Source organism: Leopardus geoffroyi, chromosome B3 (genome assembly GCF_018350155.1).
Source record: "Leopardus geoffroyi isolate Oge1 chromosome B3, O.geoffroyi_Oge1_pat1.0, whole genome shotgun sequence".
Taxonomy (NCBI): Eukaryota; Metazoa; Chordata; class Mammalia; order Carnivora; family Felidae; genus Leopardus; species Leopardus geoffroyi.
In genome coordinates, this window is record NC_059337.1 from 98,648,010 (window position 1) to 98,668,029 (window position 20,020).

The 20,020-nt window shown below is 44.8% G+C and overlaps 1 protein-coding gene across 1 annotated transcript in view; it reads right to left on the bottom strand.

Annotated features, from left to right (window-relative positions):
* NIN (ninein) overlaps positions 1-20,020 on the bottom strand; it is an 86,594-nt gene that overhangs the window by 51,585 nt on the left and 14,989 nt on the right. Inside the window, exon 3 of the mRNA XM_045450833.1 lies at positions 11,800-11,960. Within this exon, the coding sequence (XP_045306789.1) occupies positions 11,800-11,960 (161 nt within the window). The remainder of the gene's footprint in view (positions 1-11,799; positions 11,961-20,020) is intronic.

The following is a 20,020-nucleotide window of genomic DNA, read 5'->3' on the forward strand; positions in this document are numbered from 1 at the left end:
ATCAGTTCAGAGAAGCAAGAGGATTTAACATACCGTTTCAAATATTTTGTGAGTCTATGGGACTGGATGATTATATCGGATTCACTTCTTACTTATTTTGAGAGAGCGAGTGAGCGAACGAGGGACAGGGAGAGAGGGAAAGAGAAAATCCCAAGCAGGTTTTACATTCAGCACAGAGCCCAATGCAGGGCTCCATCTCAAGACCATGAGATCATGACCTGAGCAGAAATCAAGTCAGACACTTAACTGAGTGAGTCACTCAGGCACCCCCATACCTGATTCAGTTCTCAGGACAGTACTTCCCCAACTGTTCTCCTTCCCTGGTTCTTTCCCCAAACTAATAAGAGTAAGGGGGTTACAGCACAGACAAAGAAGCCATACTGCCCCTTAACTACTGAATTTGGCCTGGACAAATTTATTAATTGCTTTTTGCCTCAGTTTCTCCATCTATAAAATGGGAATAAAGTAGTACATATTTCACAGAGTTGGGTAAAATGCTTAAAATTGTGCTTGGCAGGGGCGCCTGGGTGGCTTGGTCGGTTAAGCGTCCGACTTTGGCTCAGGTCATGATCTCACGGTCTGTGAGTTCGAGCCCCGCGTCAGGCTCTGTGCTGACAGCTCAGAGCCTGGAGCCTGTTTCCGATTCTGTGTCTCCCTCTCTCTCTGCCCCTCCCCTGTTCATGCTCTGTCTCTCTCTGTCTCAAAAATAAATAAATGTTAAAAAAAAAAATTAAAATTGTGCTTGGCAAACAATAAGCACTGTAAAATCTTATTTTTATTGGACATGTGTTTATGTAGTACATATTAAATTTATTTTTGAAGATTTTATTTTCATTACCATGTTTAAACTTAAGGCATTAATTTAGGTGGCCTGGGGGGAATTATCAGTTAGTCATATAAATTTGTAAGAAAATGCCAAGTCCAGTAGATAGATATGCAAAGAATACAAAGAGACAATTCACATAAAAGGCAACACAAATAAATATGGGGAAAGACTCATGTCAACAGCAAAGAAGTGTAAATTAAAACCAGGGAATCCCTTTGTTCCCATTAAATTAGCAGACTTAAGTCCTATTACCATCAAGGTTATGAATTAAAATAGGCCTGTTTATATGTTCCTGGTAGCAGTGAGAATGGATATTACCCTTTTGGTAAAGAAAATTGCTTCATGTTCCAAAAGCTATGAAAATGTTCATATTCTTTGACCCAATAATTTCATATGATTTCCACTGACAATAAAATCAAAGGAAAAAAGTTTATGCACGGATAGGTACATTTAGAACTTTTTACAAAAAGTCCTGAAAGTGTAATTCTAGGGGTGTCTGGGTGGCTCAGTCAGTTAAGCATCTGACTTTGGCTCAGGTTATGATCTCACGGTTCGTGGGTTCAAGCTCCACATCAGGCTCTGTGCTGACAGTTCAGAGCCTGGAGCCTGCTTCCGATTCTGTGTCTCCCTCTCTTTCTGTCCCTCCCCTGCTTGTGCTCTGCCTCTCTCTCACACAAGACTAAATAAAACCATTAAAAAAAATTTAAGTACAATTCTAAAACCATGTAAGACATGGAAAAACACGTGAAATGTTAAATGAAAGACCATGACAAAAATGCCACCTACGCTATGACTACCACGGGCAAAAATATTTATACAATTAGACAAAGAATGGAAGGAAATAGAGATAAGAAAAATAGACGCATTTAGTTGAGGGACTATGGGAAACAGTTATATTTCCTTTGCTATTATAAATGTTTGTGCAATATAAACAGGTGCAACTTCACTATTTCTTTTTAACCCCCTGCCCTCTAATTCTCACTAAATGAATTTCCTGTGACCTGGGGGTGGGGAGAAAGGGAAAGTTCTTTCACAGAACCCACCTGCTCTGTGACCTGAGACAGAGGAGGCCTGGAGTGGTGGGAGTGGGGGGGGTGGCGGGTGCTGTTCAGGAGGGTGAAAGCTGCTGATGCCAGTGCCTCCTGAGCTTCTCAGAGTGTGGACAGATCAGGGACACCAGTCTGAGACCCGAATTGGGGACTGAGACCATAACCATCCTTCAGGCAGCTTAACCCAATGGCACCAGGCACAGCACAGCCTTCTAAAACCCCAGGCAGCACTGGCAGCTTAAATGATTTCACACAAACTCTGTGGGCAAGTGGTGGCAGGTAAGGGAGAACTTGTTAAAAAATCTCTAGCGGAGGTGTGCCTGGGTGGCTCAGTCAGTTGGGCGTCTAACATCGGCTCAGGTCATAATCTCACAGCTTGCGAGTTCGAGCCCTGTATCAGGCTCTGTGCTGACAGCTCAGAGCCTGGAGCCTGCTTTGGATTCTGTGTCTCCCTCTCTCTCTCTGCTCCTCCCCTGCTCACTCTCTGTGTCTCTCTCTCTCTTAAAAATAAATAAACATTAAAAACAAAAAAAAAATTTTTTTAACTCTCTAGGGGTAACAATTTCCCAAGCGTTTCTCTCATGGCCCTGTATAAGAAACAGAGATCCAGCTAGGAACAGCCCTGCCTAGAACCAAATGTATACTAAATGGCTACATTTCCATTCCAAGACCACTTCAGTTGGAGATGAAGTTAGCCACCCAGAAACATGTGCTGTGCTTCTCCCCAGTCTCCGCCAAGGGTCTGTTCCTTTAACAAGGGGGAGGTAAGCACACGGAAGCCGAATGTTTGTTGTTAAATTGCAATTTCATGGGGCGCCTGGGTGGCTCAGTGAGTTCAAGCCCCGCGTCGGGCTCTGACAGCTCAGAACCTGGAGCCTGTTTCGGATTCTGTGTCTCCCTCTCTCTGACCCTCCCCTGTTCATGCTCTGTCTCTCTCTGTCCCAAAAATAAATAAACGTTAAAAAAAAATCATTAAAAAAATTGCAATTTCGAGGGGTGGGGTGGGGTGGGGGGGGGGGGGGGGAGATTCAGTTCATTCATAGCTCATGTTCATTCTCACTGCCTGGAGCCAGTAGTTCCAATTAAAAAGCAGGGGGAGCAGGAGGGGATGGCAGGTTAGAAGGTTGGAGGGATTAGGTCATTTGCCTACTGGAACACCATCAATAAAGGGAGGCATCATTCTGGAACAAGGTCTTTTAATTGCTGCCAGTTTACCCAGCACAGTGAAAGCCCGGCAGGTGGTCTTTAGACACAGATCAGCCATGAGCACTGGAAGGGAGATAATCTTAAAATCTTTGGAAAAGTGGGGGAAGAAGGGAGGGACAATTGCTGGCATGTGTTCTCAATACTAATTCATGAAAAAGGACTTTGAATTTCTTCCCCTGAAATCTTAAGTCATCTATCACTGGCGCAATGGATGTTAATAAGCGTTTTACGGTCATTCTGTTTGATTCTGGAGGCAAAACGGTAGAGGGCATGAGCACAAGGGTTGAACAGAGAGACTGGGTTCGATCTGGCTCTGTCGCTCAGTGTGACCCCTCGGTACCTTACTTCATGCCCAAAGTGCGGATGAGCTGCCCAGTGCAGACGTGAAAGCGTATGCCTGGCACTTAGGAAGTGGAAGCTGTCATTATGATTTCAGCCAGAACAAATATGTGGTTAAGGATTTGGGCTCCAGGGGCGCCTGGGTTGAGTGTCTGACTTCGGCTCAGGTCATGAGCCGGTTCTCTGGGTTCGAGCCCCGCATTGGGCTCTGTGCTGACAGCTCAGAGCCTGGAGCCTGCTTCAGATTCTGTGTCTCCCTCTCTCTGCCCCTCCCCTGCCCGCTCTCTTCCTCAAAAATAAACATTAAAAAAAAAAAAAAGATCTGGGCTCCCCCAGGGTTCAGTTTCACCTCCACCACCTACCTGCTGTCCAACCTTGGGCACATTACTTAATAGCCAGTGTGTCTCAGTTATCTCTTGGGTAAGTGAATAACAGTACCTGCCTACAAAGGTGTGCTAATATTTGGAATGCATTTCAAACGGTGCCTGCTATAACTCGAGAGCTAAGTATCTGTGAAGTAAATAGACATTACCATTACTATTCCTACTATTTGGGTGTCCAAAACTAGGACAAGGGCAGAGAAAAGAAACAACAGATAGACCAGTGTCAGCTTGAAGAACAAACCCAGAAGAGGCTTTGTAGAAACTACAGCTTTAAACACGTAATTGTGACGAAGCAATCAACTTTTGATTCAGCTTAGGAGCAGGGCCTCCCTAGTCGCCCTCCCCCTGGTCGAGAGTGTCCCCTGGTTGGTCACAGCTGGCAGGGGCTGCCTGTGCTTCCATATGACCATGCCAAGTGTGCTGGCCAACAACCCCATTGAGAGCAGCCAGAGGGGAGAGGGTCAGAGGTTGCCTGGCCCCAAAATGGCTGCTACAGAAAGCAGCCCCCCAACCCCCTCAGGCGGACAAAGGAAGCCCGCTCTGTAGGCTGTGCATCTCAACGTCACTCTGGCCATTGTGGTCAACTCTCTGGTTGTCCGGTAGCCGGACGAGGGTGCCCCACATGCGTGGGCTACACCAGTGATGCCGCTTTCAGGACTGCTTTCTCTGGAGGGCCACCTGCTTTGCTGGACCGCAGAGCAGATGGCCCGAGCCTCTTGGATCCCGGGTTCCCAGCCCCAAGGCCGGGCCGGCATCTGCAGCCTGCAGGCCTGGCGAGGCCCCTGCCCACAATACCCCGTCCCAGCCCCCACCAGCCATCTGCTCCAGTGCAGACCTTGTGCCCTGCAGAATGTATGGCTAATTAAAACGATTATGGGGGCACATACGGGGCTATTCTTTCCCAGCAGAGGTTGCTGAACCAATCTCAGCAGCCTTAAGCAGATGTTTTTTTTCTTTTTTCTTTTCCTTTTTTTTTTTTTTTTGAAAGGGGAAAGCCTTGCAAGCCCATAAAGAAGAGGAAGGAAATTTGCTGGAATAACAAAGCTCCCCAAACAAATAGAGCTATAGTGTCCATTTTACAAGAGCGGCACAATTAGCTAAGCACAGGAAGTCTCTGGAAAAACACAAACAGAACTCAGTTTAGAAGGGTGTTTATGACCAAAACGTGAGGACTTTGAAAAACACACCATCTATGGCATATCTAACTAACAGTTCTAAATATGTATAAAGCCCTTGCTTGCTCTGGGCCAGGTACTAGAAGCCAAGCAAGCCCAGGAGGGCCCCTGTTTCTGTAGGGACTTGGGTTAGTTTCTGTCATCCTGCCTTTGCAGGCAAAATGGGCAATGGAGACCGCCTGCCAGCCCAACTCTCAGTCTCTCTGCTCTGAACCCATGGACCTTCCTTTATCTTTAAAAGCAACTAAAGGCTGGGGTGCCTGGGTGGCTCAGTCGGTTGAGTGTCTGACTTCAGCTCAGGTCATGATAGCACAGCTCGTGAGTTTGAGCCCCACATCAGGCTTCGTGCAGACAGCTCAGAGCCCAGAGCCTGCTTCAGATTCTGTGTCTCCCTCTCTGTCTGTCCCTCCCCTGCTCATGCTGTCCCTCTCTCTCAAAAATAAACATTAAAAATTTTTTTAAAGCAAATAAAACCTACAGGTCAATACCGGGGACAACACGAGTTAATGTAGGATTTTTCACTACACACATGTTTATATGGGTCCTGCCACGCTGCAAATTTAAGAGTTTGAGCCTTAAGCCTCTTCTCCTACTGAGATGGGGAGTGTTCTTGGCTCATTGGATTTGAAAGTCCCTAAAGGGATTTATTTTTATTTTTTTTAATCCCTCATTTTTTTTAATGTTTATTTATGTTTGAAACAGAGAGAGAGTGTGAGTAGGGGAGGGGCAGAGAGAGAGGGAGACACAGAATCTGAAACAGGCTCCAGGCTCCAAGCTGTCAGCACAGAACCCGATGTGGGGCTCGAACCCACGAACCACGAGATCATGACCTGAGCCGAAGTCAGACGCTTCACCGACTGAGCCACCCAGGTGCCCCTAAAGGGATTTTTTAATACATCTGCTCATGGTATCTCCTTCATCAGAGTTGCTCTTGGTGGATAATGAACAGTGTTTTCCATTCGGAAGATACACTTAATGGTACAGATGGAAAATGTTATTATCATTAAAATTAACTTTGTTCATTTTTAACTTGTTGTCTGTTTTTCTTTCTAGTTAGTAAATAAATACTAGAAATTGTTGACCTGGAAAGAGATGTGGGCGGGGGCTGGATGCCAAGGCAATTCCCTCTGGGATCAAGTCAGGAAGACTTACCAGAACAGCAAAGCCTGCAAGCCTGAGAGCTACAGTCTGTGTTAAAAGAGAGAGATCTTACCAGCTTTGAAGGGACTTCTTTCCATCACTTTCAAGTGATCTACAATTGCATCTTGAATGAGTGTTTCACCTCTGGGAATAGCGAAAGGATCTAACAGACTTAAGAAAACTCAAGGGAAACACTGGAAATTCCATTAATACAAAAACTATCCTGATGATGTCCTATCGTTTGATGGAAATAAATGGCTTCAGTAATGAAAGTGCTTACTTTGTCAAAGATTAGAACAAAACATCTAACAGGAGGAATGGGAACACAGGTACATTTCGACGACAAAAGCTCTTAGCAGAACCTCTCAGTTATTAAGAAGTTTCCTCCAGAATTCAATATTTACGCCACACAATATAAATGAATCATTCATGAAGGTTGACTGTGAAGATATGCATAGATGAAAATGAACATAAGGGGACTAGAAGTCAGTTTCCCACTTCTTGGAGAAGTCTGATTTTATGTGGGGTAGTAAAAATCAGTTTGGGGGGTTGTTCTTAGTTCTTAAACTACTGCTACCACTCCTGTCCCAGCCCCCCCCCCCACCCCCTGCAGTCCAAACACAAAGACGCAATTTGCTGAGCAAGCCCCATTGTTGAGCAAATGAAGCAAGTGGCTTCAACTTTTCTCTCAGGTCCTCACTCAAACCTCACGGTTTTGGCTTACACTACTATTGTCTGTAGTTGAAGAAATAATGGTTTAAAGCCTCCTACTCTTGATAATAATCTTCCTAGACCCGATTTATTCCCTGTGGAGGAAAACAGTTAACAAGGTGTCCCCTGTTTTCAACGAGGGCAGAAAGCAAAGTAGTCCTGCCCTAATTACATTCATGGAACAACCTTTCCTACAGTAATACAGAATAGAACTGGGCATTAGTTTTGCTCCCCCCCCCCCACCCCTGCCTTCCACCTATCCTTAGAAGAAACCACAAAATTCAAGGTCAGTTCCGTAGCCACTGTGGGTATGCATATAAGAGAAGGGAAAAAAATGTACTCTCTGGAAACTAAAATCTCACTTCTGTTTCTTAACCAAAAATAACCACCCAAACGTTCTCATTAATCACACCTTACGCTGGAATCGAGAATGTGCCCTTAGTCTGGATTAATTCAGAATAGAACGTCCAATTGAATTGCCTTGAGTGAAAATGATCCCATAAAAAAGAAAAAAAATCACCACTTTCCTTTCAATATCACCTGAGATGAGAGGTCAGACTCCCAAGGGAATCCATTTGCCAGATAAACACACTAAATTGGAAGGTGAAGGCACATTTCAGCCTCGTGGTGGAACCTACCTGGCACCTGTGAAATTAGCACATTCTGCATCAGGGTTTCCAAATGAAATTCTGAAATACACGTTGTAGCAATGAGAACGTGGGGATTACAGTGGTCTTTCCTTACGCGATGGCTTTATGGCCTTATGAACTAGACACGGGAGGGGAAGCAAGCTTCATAGCTAGGTTAGATATTTTCTGTTTCAGCAGGAAAGAATCCAATTGCCAGAATTAAAGCTCGGGGCCAGATCAAGAGGATTAATATGTACACAATTTTTATTAGGGCTTTAACATATATGGACTGAAACAAAAGTCGAACACAATCAAAAGCACCTCATAGCAAGGCTTATTCTCCTACATTCTATTCAGAGGATGAGGCCCAGTTGGTAGATCATTCATTACTCCGCTGCCACCAAGCAGGCTCTCACCCAAGGCACCATGTCACAATGGGGTGCCACGAATGGTTATGAGAGGGGTTCCAGGTTCTTGTAACTAATGAAGACTGAAGCTTCACATGGGACTTACATTAAAAATAAGTGTAGTAGCTTGAAAGCAAACTTTGTAACAGCGTCACTCTTACCTGTCTGTATTTCTAGGTTTTGTTGGGTGGGACAGAAGGTTGGAGTTACAGGTAGAGAGTTACCTGAGAATTACCTATCATTTTGGTTGTACATATGGGAGAAGGCCTCCCAAAATAAGAATGCAGAAAAAATGTGAGTCACGAACCCAGGAGTAGAGGACCAAACTGTCAATCCTTGGCAACTCCCTTATTACAGAATAATCCTAGAGGGAAGTGGGGGGAAGGAGACATTTTTTTTTTAATATTTATTTGAGAGAGTGCACAAGCAAGAAAGGGGAAGAGAGAGAAGGAGAGAGAGAATTTCAAGCAGGCCATGCGCTGTCAGCACAGAGCCCGATGTGGGGCTCGAACCCACAAACCGTGAAATCATGGCTGGAGCCGAAATCAAGAGCCACTCAACTGACTGAGCCACCCAGGCGCCCTGAGGAGGAATTATTGTTTCATCCTTCAGATGGCTGTTTTCTCACTTATCCCGACAAGATGAGTTCCTAGAAGGAAGCAAGACTTTTGCAGGTATCTGTGACCCCATTCCATTCCACTGCCCACCCCTCTCCAAGAGCTCAGGTAAATAAAACTGATTGATCCTGGAGCAAAGATTAGTCTCCTTGTTGGGTAGCAACAGCCAGGCTTCTTCTCCATGTAACTTTTGACAACGGGTTAAGGTCCTTTCGTCTTCATCAAAAAATTCTAAACTCACTTTAGGAAAAATCTGGCATGTCTGAGAGGAGAAACCGCATTCAAAGGCTGGCTAGGAATCTCACCTTGCCCTGAGCCAGGATCCAGGAGTCAAAGGAAACTCACAATCAAAACCAAGAAGGCCCATCTGCGGCTCAGCAGCTGACTACTCCTGATGAATTATTCCCATCAGGAGACACCCATCCCTGCTCCGTCCTTCAACACTGCCCAATGGCACTGAGATGAAGTATGAACCACTGGTAACAAATATACCCAAGAAAAAAATTCTTAACACCCAAGGGCAGGAGACAAAAGGGCCTCAGGCAGCCAAAAGAGAAAAAAAAGAAGCCAACAGTAAAGAACTTCTGACAGGTTCTGAAGTGCTTATAAGTTAATGAATAAACCCCACAGGTCATTAAGAATTTTCTCCTCCCCATCATTCCCATTTGGGAGCCACTCTAGAATAAGGAAGATTACCAGGCATTGTGAAGAGACCGGGGGATTTCTGGTGCGAGCACGTGCTGTCCAGAGTGTGAAGTTGTGTTGGCCAACGGAGTGGCCGTAAATTGCTAAGGCTTCTATGGAACCTAGCCAGGAACAGGAATACTATCTTGACACAACAGTATATGCCATGAAGGCTGACATCCCGTGGAAACTATGCCACCAGACTGAGTATCTGTGAAGGCAGTGGGCAGTCTACTGCTACACAAAGCTTGGACAGGCCCTTCTTGCTGCCCACAGGAACTTCAAAAATGTCACATGTGAGACTATTGACTTTTTAAAGTGATGAATCGATTTGAAAACTGACAACTCCATTCAGCTCAGAAACACTAAAGTTTTCGGCAAAAAAGCATCTGGATGAACATTCAGTTTGAGTCCACTTTCAACAATTAAAAAAAAGACAGGGTAAAAGGGGGTTATCCAGTGCCCTTATAGGCTTTCGAGGGCCAGATCTAACAGATTTGCAAGGTCGGGTCAGTAAGGGGTCTTCAAGGTGGACAGACATGGAGAGAAAGGACCCTTCTAGGCCTCTATTTGCTGTTCTAGTGAAAGCCAGTTGAGCACTAAAGCTTCTATATACAGTATCAAAAGGTCCCACCTAAGAGGTTCTGAAAGAGGAACGAAAGCTGAATATTGGGGGTGAAATGTGTTCTCCCAACATGCCCTCTCACTAAGACACAGCAGCAAGAATTCGCCTGAACTCAGGCCTCAACGCTTATCCTTATTTATACAGGAGCCTAAAGTCTCACTTTTAAACACTAAATCTCACTGGAAGTCCACAGATAAGATAAAACAAGGATATAAGAGCTCTGCTTAAGAACTTTCTAAGTATCCCAAGATCGTAATTAGAAACTGTGTTATCAAAAAAATAAGTAATCATTTAATTTCTGAGCACCAAATCATAATGCCTTGGGTACTGAAAGCAGTTGGAGAAAGGAGAATTAGACTTAAAAGTGTTTTCCAAATAACAAAAGGACCAAATACCCCCAGAAGTGTTGAGACATATTTTAATTTTTTTTTTTTTTTTGGTCCATAGGGAAGTGTCTTAGATACATTCCATACTACTCAGGGTTATGAAACAGATTTTACGTAACAAAATGCTATCCTTCCTGACAGCAAGATAAATATTATGAGCACTGCAATAACTATGCAAATTACTTACATCTCTGAAACTGCATATGCAAAATTTTTGTGCACGTGAGTATATGTGTTTTATTGGGGAAAGGGCCCTATCTAAATTCTCACAGGGACATGAGAAAGGGTCAGAAACTGACCGAACTCAAGAAGAGAGGTAGCCTCTGCCCCTGGCTGGCCCCAGGCGCCTCTTCCTTGCTTCTCACTGCCTTTTCTGTCTTCAGCTGTCACCTCTCACCCATGCCACCCTTACACCATTTGGCAAGTTTCTCTCTCTCTCTTCTCTAGCTTTTCTTCCTCTTTTCTTCTCTCACATGTCTGCCACTGCTCCTTCACCTCTGGTGTGAGGACAGGTATTCCTTTAAAACTATGGTGCAAACTTCTCGGGATCAGTAGACCACCAGTCCTGTGTCTTCTAAATGTACTCTGGCTGGTTTCATTTTTGCTCAGTACCTAGGATCTGTTACCTTTGGGTTTGTGGGCATTCTGGAAGGCTGAAAATGCTAGATGTCTGACTGCTGGGGTCATTACTGGAGCAAGCTTCCTGTGGATTTTAATGAGCTGAACACGGGTGTTAGCAACGAATGCCCACGCGCACGCACACACACGTGCACGCACCCCTCCAGGAAACCACCATCTACGGGCTATTTAAGAAGGTTGAGACACTTTGTCTCTTTCCCAGCTTATGTTAATATCTGAAATATTTGCATCCCCAGTCTGAGCTGGGATTTGCAAGAAATATTTAGAGCTTGCTCAGCATGGCGTTTTCAATCATGTTCTATAAATGGCATGCTGGTAAATGAGCCGTAAGGAAAGAATAAAGAAAATGTTACTGCTTCTCCTTCATTGGTAGAGTACGGCGATGAGTACAAGGAGAAGAAGGGAGATGAGGGAAGTGGGCACATCTGACTGCTGGAAGGCCAGGCGGGCCTGGGTGCCAGGAAGGAGAACCATGACAGCTGCTGAGACCACAAGAACCGAGTTTGAAAGCTGCTTTATCCCGCCATGGTAGATAAGGCGCGGCTTTCAAAATGTCTAAGCGCACTGCTTTTGTTTCCTACCTGCCATAGATGCTGTTTTATAGCTTGCCGGGGGGTTGGGGTGGGGGGCAGCTTTTTACATAACTAAAAATGACAGTGCCACGAAGAGAGACATATCCTTAAGAAGTGCTCAAAGTGGCAGACCCCAGAAAATAAGAAAATAACTGAATTTTTAAATATATAAACACAAAGCTTGCACAGAAATGTCAGCTCTCCAGAAGTTGAAACAGAGGTGAAAACATTCAAACAAAAGAAAAATTAGCCGTCTATATCCAAAAGGCCAAGTAATAAGATTAGCAAGTAGCTGGTAACTGAGAAGAGCCATAAACCCCTCAGTTCTCCTGTTTCCACACCACCGTGGCAGGGGTATTCGTCCGTCACTGCACCTCTGGTCCGGATGGATGTGCCCGTCCAATTCCTTACCTCGTGGGGGTCACTGGCTGGGGTGTGTGAAGGCCGTGCTTCTTCATCTAGTGGCTCAATCTCTGCAAACTCTTCCACGGATTCTTGAAACTCAGGCAAGGACCTTCGTCCGTAACGCTTCCCACCTTTAACATATTTGGGCTGAGCTTCTAGTGAACAGTCTAGGCAGGGAGACAAGAGTTGAGGCCACATTACATGACAGTCTCAGCCCTTAGCTGACACTCACAGCTGTCAGACACAGCCTCTTATACTAGCCCCCAAAATAAACCACCACTGTTTGCCAGTTGTGCGGGGATGTGGGCGTATATGAGGCGCCAGGTCAGACGCAGAGCACAGCTTCTAATTCTGAATGACTGACAGCAGCCGGAGCGCATCTCTGCATACAACGGGAGAGATGCAATGCCAGCAGAAGCGTCTGACTTTAGAAGTACAGAATTAAGATCAGGATAAAGCAAGGAGTCATATTTGTTCTTCTGTTTATTAAGCTGGTGTCTTGCAGGGAGGGGAAAAGGGAGAGGGGGAGATCGTACTGACAAAGAGACGCGCTAGAGGAAGTCTTGGAAAATAATGATAAAGCGAACACCATATCAGCACTGTTAGTATTCACGCACCCCTCCTGTACCTCAGTGACTCCTTTGTTAACCATCCCACCTTCTGATCCATCAGACAAGCAGGATGACAGAACAAAGAAACTGACACAGTGGATCCTAATAAATGAATGACAGCTCATTGCTTACATGAAACCTGGCATCAAGATCACATTATAAAATTAAAAGCTGTAGAATAAAATAGTAAAGGCAAAACTGTATACAGAAAAATGGTACATTTTGTTTTTATTCTCTTCATGAGTTTGGTGTTGTACAAAACAAAATGGAATGCGCCTCACAGGAGGGTTATTTCTTGACCTTAAAGAAGGACCTCAGCATTTTGATGTAACATGTCTCAGGTTCAATGTTTCACCATGTTCACGACCACCAATGCCGCCACCGCCATCACCACCACCGCCACCGCCATTGCCGCCACCGCCATTGCTGCCACCGCTGCCACCGCCATCCCTGCCACCACCACCGCCGCCACCCCACACTAACCTTTCTCTACAACGGATGGCTTTAAAGCAATAGAATACTTCACTCAATGCACGTGTCATCTTAGATACAGAGATTTTTTAGCACCTTGCACAGAATTAGGACCACAAAATATTCTATTAAAATACAAAAGATCAGCAAGGCGTTGATTTCAGTTCTTATCATCCGCAAAAGCACGGTGTCTCTCTGAGAATATAACGTGTATTCTATTTGAACACGACAGTCTTTTTTTTTTTTTTAATTTTTTTTAAACATTTATTTATTTTTGAGACAGAGAGAGACAGAGCATGAACGGGGGAGGGGCAGAGAGAGAGGGAGACACAGAATCTGAAGCAGGCTCCAGGCTCTGAGCCATCAGCCCAGAGCCCGATGCGGGGCTCGAACTCACGGACCGCGAGATCGTGACCTGAGTTCAAGTCAGACGCTTAACCGACTGAGCCACCCGGGCACCCCTGAACACGACAGTCTTAACAAGACATGTCTCAACTCACACATGGAGATTTTCGGATGAGGTTATGTACACACATCATCAAAATCAGGGTGGTCAATTAGATAAGAACTGAAAGAACAAAACCCTTCCTTCACCACCACTGAAACCACATGAGGGGTTAAGCCATTACTTTGTAGCCTCCCTGGGAAGGTCGGCGATCCTGTGTGACTAACTCTGCCCTTCCCCGCACCCCCATGCCCTTCCTCTGATATACGCTCAGATTTCACAGATGTGGTCCGAAGCATTCTGAAAATGCTCAGCACAGCTCAGAGTGAAGTATTTATGCTTGCTCTATAATTTCTAGTGATATTTATATCCAGCTTTTAAAAAGTCCCAGCCAAGTCATTGTATTCGGTGGAGCGATTCTCTTACAGGAAGAGTTTAAGCATACACAATTTAGATTGAAAATCACATGCACATTTGAAGGTACCTTTCATCAGGAGAGAGTGTGTCAGCCTGTGAGTATTCAGGAGCGGCCCAGACACCCGAGCTACTTGTTGGCAGCTGACACCCACAGATGCTAGTCAGATAAAGAGGCAATGTAGAACCATCCTTAATTTATTACACATTCTTAAGTTTTACTGGCAGACAACAAGGTACACCATTAGTGATGATGGGGATGGGGGTGGGGGTGGGGTTGGAAAAGATTAAAAGAAAAACTGACAACGTCAGAAAACGGAACATGACGTGTTCCCAGTGTGAGAACAGTCGTGGTCTGGGGATGGAAATGGCAAAGGAGCTCTCACTGTGCGCTGCACTTTTACGGAGGAAAAGAGTAAAGGGACAAAGCAGCCATCTTAAAAAACCTACTGTAACTGACTCCAAAACCTGCCTGTGGATGAGATGGTCTCCCAGTTATGTACCACTAAATATCCCATGCCCTGCAGGGCTATGAATAAGGAAGAGAACTAATGGATTGTGGGCCATTAGGGACCCTGGGAGATTTGGGTTTATTTTACTTATTTTTGCATTGCCAAGAGTTTTTAAAGTTTTCTATTTATATTTTATTATAATTGTGAACAAGCTTTTAGTATCTTTAGCAGAATGTAAATATATCACAAAGTCAATTTCTAGCGAAATCTAGGCAAGTATACACTCTTCTTTGGAATAAAGAGATTAGCACAAAGGAAAAATGGAGTGTTAATGTTACCTCACACTGCATTTCCCAAACCTTCTATGTGACCAATAAAGAATTAGACTAACTGAACCAATTACAGTGACTTCTTTGACTTACACACTCACATATTTCTCTCCTTAGAGCATGAGCATCATTGTACTTACATGATAAGAAGTGAAGAAAGACAGCAAAAGTAAGGAGGTCCAGAGAGAACATTCATGGTCAACAGTCATTACTGTGTTAAACATTTGAAAACTATGATTTTCCTTATCAACTCAACCAGGCCTTTAAAAGGCCACAGCAACAGTCCACCAAATGGATTTTAAGACACTCTTACACCCCATAATTAAAGAATGTCCAACCCCATCCTTACGCCCAACAGAGACTTAGAAAACTGCAGCCCCGGGGCAAAGTTGATGCATTTTACGAACACATCCAGATGTAACTTAACACATGTCAGGGTTTCACTGTAGAACAATTTTAGTTATGCCAGATAATATGGGGCGTCTGGGTGTCTCAGTCAGTTAAGCTCCCGACTCTTGGTTCGGCTCAGGTCATGATCTCAGGGTTCCTGAGATGGAGCGCCCCCCCCCCCCCCGCCATCATGCTTTGCCCCGGCAGGACAGTGCCTGCTTGGGGTTGCCTCCACCCCCCCCCCCCGCCCTCCCCCTCTTGCATATTCTCTCTCTCAAAATAAATAAATAAACTTAAAAACAGAAATGAAATTGCTTACATCATATAGCTTTCTTTAACATAAGTGTAAGTGACTGCTCCAATCACGTGCTCCAAGGAGGGCTAGGAAATGCCAGTGATACAAACAATATATAAAGGACTGCCAAACTTGCAGTGTTTTCTTTCTTTGAACATTTATTTATGATTTTACCCAGATGCCAAGCTTCGGAGTCATTTTTGCTTCTTTCAGTTTTCTATTTCTCCTATTTGACAAAAATAAAAATAGGCTTTCAAGGAAAGAGGACAAGCTGAGCCTGCCTAGAGGTGCCTTGGACCCCATCCTCAGAGAATTTATTATGAAACTCACCAGTCATAGTAAAGTGGCTTTGAAGCAGTCCTACCTGATTTAGTTTAGATGATTCAGGTTTTATTCCATAAACCAAACACATGGTTATGAGTAGGGGACAACAGAGAAATCTTGATTCAATCCCCTAAACACTGCTAGAGGAATATGGAAGCAACTGATAGTCTCTACAGAGCAGATGCGGTGGGAAGGGGAATCTCAATGGGAGTTCAAAAGACGAAAGAAATACCGTTCCTTCCAGTCTTAGAAATCAAACAACTGGATGGTCAGACATCACATTCTTTACTCCAGATCTCATCTGTCCCAAGAAGAGACACTCCAGACCTGCGATGATGTCCACCTTCCAGAATCAGGGTGAATCACTGTACACATGTATGACTTGTGACCAGAAGGGCTTGCACTTATAATAAAAGGAAAATTGAAATACGGTGTCAGTGGGAAGGACCACTCAGGGGATAAGCCAGCTGGAGGCAGGGTAAACCTCTGACACTCACCCATTCTCCCCTCTCTCCACTCCCTCCCTGCCTCAACTCCAGCTGAGGAGTACAGAGCACCCTTTCCTGTGGTCCTCAGACTGACTGCAGCCTTCCTGATGTAGGTCTCCACTTGGAAGGCTCAGCTCTCCCCAGGAGCCAAAGGGCAAAACAATGAGGGCCCAAGAGGAAGAGGAAGGGGTGATAGGAAAGCCTAAATACCATGTATTCCATCAATGCTTTCTTTACAAAAACACAAGCTTGGGACCTGGGATGGAGCACCTTCCTCGGCACTTACACCAAGAGGTTACAGGAGAGTTGCAGACACACTCCAATATCAGGTAGATTCTTATAGCTTCTAATTATTGAACACCTGCCATGGGCAAAGTATCATGTTGTACCTGTTGAGGGATAAGATGGATATTTGATCGCTTTTTGATTTAAACCTCCCTGTTCCCAAAACTGACCGAGGATACTTACAGGATGAAGAAGAGGGCTCTGACTTTTTGGTGCTGATACTCTTATTTTAAAATTGCTTGAAAACACCCTTGCTTTCTACTTCCCCTCCTGCCCCATTCTGTTAGGCTGGACAATCATTCCCACAGACACCGGCACCTTCCAAAGTCAAAGGCCCTCAGCACAGAGTAACGCCAGTCTGAGGCCCTCCATATTACAGTTCTGCTGAGCTCACGGATTCCTGAAACTCATTTAAAAATAAGGAGTCAAAAATGAAGCATGTGCAAATCTCAGGACAAGCACTCCCAAGAAGCTTCCCTGGGAAAGGGCGGTCAGGCAGCTCCCCACTTCCTTGCCTCCTGTGAACACCATTACATGCAGACTGCACAGAGTATGACCCCATACTTGATAATAAATAAGAGAAAAGGGCAGAGAGAGAATTAAAGGGGAGACCAAGACCAAGAGAAGGAGAGGGGGAGAGGTAGAGGGAGGGAAAGAATTATGTGCAGATGGGGAAAGGGAAAGGGGGTGGGACAAGATGGGCAGGGATCTAGGGGCCTATGGAGAGACAGAGAGGGGCAGCAGGAGGAACAGATGAGGGAGGGAACTGAGACATAGGAGCAAAGTATAGTGGGGGTCCAAGGAAGAGGACAGAGGTGAACTGGAGTGGTGGAAAGAAGACAGGGGTGAAACGGGGGATGTCCCAAGGAGGGAAGGGGAGAAGAGAATCCAAGAGAGAATGAACAACATAAAGACATCAGGAAAGCCCTTGAACATTATCTGCCATTCCTCCTGCCTCCCAAGGTGCTCCCTGCCTCTGTGGGAGGTCATCAGCAAGCAGGGTCACCACCCCACACTTCTGTGCATACACAGCCCTTTCTGGGGCAGCTGCTCACTGGCCACTCGCATGATGCTCCCAGCTACCCCTCCCTCTGCAGTCACCACACAAGATGCATACATTCATCTAGGCATTCAGTGAATGCAGTGACCGAATTTTAGGAGCAGTCTCCAGTCAATTCTTACCAATCTGAGTGGAAGTTTCTTGCTGGAACACAGGCACTTCAAGACACAAAGCTAATGGAATGGCTCTGATTAACCTTGCCTGGGAGGAAAGCTCTGAGGCTAAGGTCTGCACCCCACAAGGGTGCCCAGGAATGGTGGATGGGTGTGGCTGGCAACCCCCGGGACTGAGTGGTCTGACTAGATGGTCTGTTCAGCCCTAAAGCAGTTCAAGATCAACAGGAAAAACTCTGAGTTGATAATGATGACAGGATTGTTTCCTTAGGCTTCTCCTAGAGATGTCAGCCTGCTGATCCCCATTGAAAGGTCATGCATGCATCTTGAGCCATTTTGGGGAAGAAGGCAGAGATTCACATTTCACTTAAGTGAATCCTCCCCTTTGTTCCAGGTTCAACTCAAAACTTCTCTCTATCAAGTAACTGCTTGGCACAACCTTCATGGAACCTTTGCTTCTACGAATTTAGTGCAACCCGTACTGTCGATAGCTCCTGACTTAATAATGGTCATGGTCACATTTTTCTAAAAGCATTTTACATGTTAGAATCACCTACCCAGCTGGACTGTAATGCTTCCCAGGGCACAAGAGCTTCATGGAAAGAGCCTGGGCTTTGATTCAAACAGACTTGGACTCAAACCCTCAGTTGTTAAAAAGATGAGGAGTACTTAATGTCATGAAGGCTTAGTCTACTTATCTGGAGGAAGAGAAAACAGGGGCTAGGTGGGACAAGGTCACTCTTGTCAGGTGGCTCCTGCCCTGGACGAAGACACACCCCAGTGGGTCCCCCCACCCAGACATCTGTGAGCCAGCAGTGGCTGGGGGGCCGGTGGGCAGGACCAGTGCAGCCCCCAAACCCGCAGCAAACTTTTCCGACCTCGTTTTTTTTGTATTGGGTAAGATTAGTGGCACAAGCATAATAATGTTATCGAATCCGTCATCTCAGAAAGTGGAACCACCTCCATTTCATTCTTGCTCTAACTTTCTCTTCCTTGTCACCTCCTTCCCCTTTATCAATGGGCTGATTGAGATGAGAGGGACACACCAATTCGCTATACTTCGTATCATTTTCATGTCCCTGCTTTGGAAATCTTCTCGGACTCTGAAGTGGAAATAAACTTAAAACATTGGTACAACTCCTTAGTAAACTGTTTTGTTCACGTGAGTATTTTGGTTTTTGCACAACACATGCTTTTTTTAATTAAAGAAAAAATTTTTTAATTTTCATTTCTTTTTGAGAGAGAGAGAAAGAGCGTGCGCAAGTGGGGAAGGGGCAGAGAGAGAGGAAGACAGAATCTGAAGCAGGCTCTAGGTTCTGAGCTGTCAGCACAGAACCCAACACAGGGCTCAAACCCACACACTGTGAGATTATGACCCGAGCCGAAGTTGGACGCTTAACCGACTGAGCCACCCAGGTGCCCCAACACATGTATTTTTTTAAAGAATGCCTTCTTACCCTTAGTAAAAACAAAGCACATGCAAAATCATCATAAATACTCTTCGTAAAATCATCACAAGTGTTCTTTAGCACACATGAATTGCTATTTGTTCTGTGATTACAGATACAACACGATTTGTCTAACTATACATTATCAAATATTTATGCTTGATATATATTTCTCCACTACTTTATTTTTTTCCCACTACTCTAAATGACTATCCTTATAGACACATCTTTGTGCACATACATAAATATTTCCACAGCCCAAAAATCTGAGAGCTGCATTCATTAGCCAAAGGCATTTTTACAGCTTTTGGTGCCCATTCATTGCTTGATATGATTCCAATAAGATCTTATCATTTTGCATGACCACCAGTGGGCCTGAGTGTTTCCAATTCTCTCTTAACTTATGAAGTGACTCCACTCCTTTCTTGATGGTGGTGATGGTAGTGGTTTTATTTTGCTTTTAACTTTTGGAAAAATTTTCTGGTCCTCAGCGTTAGCATCTCACAGACACCAGGGAAACAGGGAACTAAATCCTTAGTTATTTGAGTATTTTGTAACAACCAGAGAAAGGACAACTAAGCACAAAGGGTGGGTCACTGGTGCCTATATCTCCTAAAAGCAGGGCCCTCAGCCAGACATCAGTGCAGGACCCAAGGTCTCTAAAGACACTTGCAAACACATATCTTTAATCGCTGTAAATTAGGGTCTAGCCCGGGGCCTGGCCAGAAGACCTGCTTCAGTGCACACTTGCTCAGTGAATGAAAAGTTATCTATTTATTATATCTATAGCTTCTTCAAAGTGTAAGAAAAATAATGACATTAGGGCAGCTCCTGGAATTAAGAATTTTATTTTTAAAAAAATCACCTAACCCATAACCATGCACAGTCTTATTTTCTTAACGATTTGGCTTTTCCAGATCCGAGTTTTCCCTCGCCAGTAAACAAAGGGAAGATTTTTACGTTAACCCTATCAGGGAAAGAAAGGGTTTCCTCCTGTATGATGCTAACATCTTCCACTGAACAGAAATCTAATGCACGATGCATCGAACAAGGACAAAATCTCCGGAGAGCAGATCCAGACAGTATGCCGATGCCGTATAGC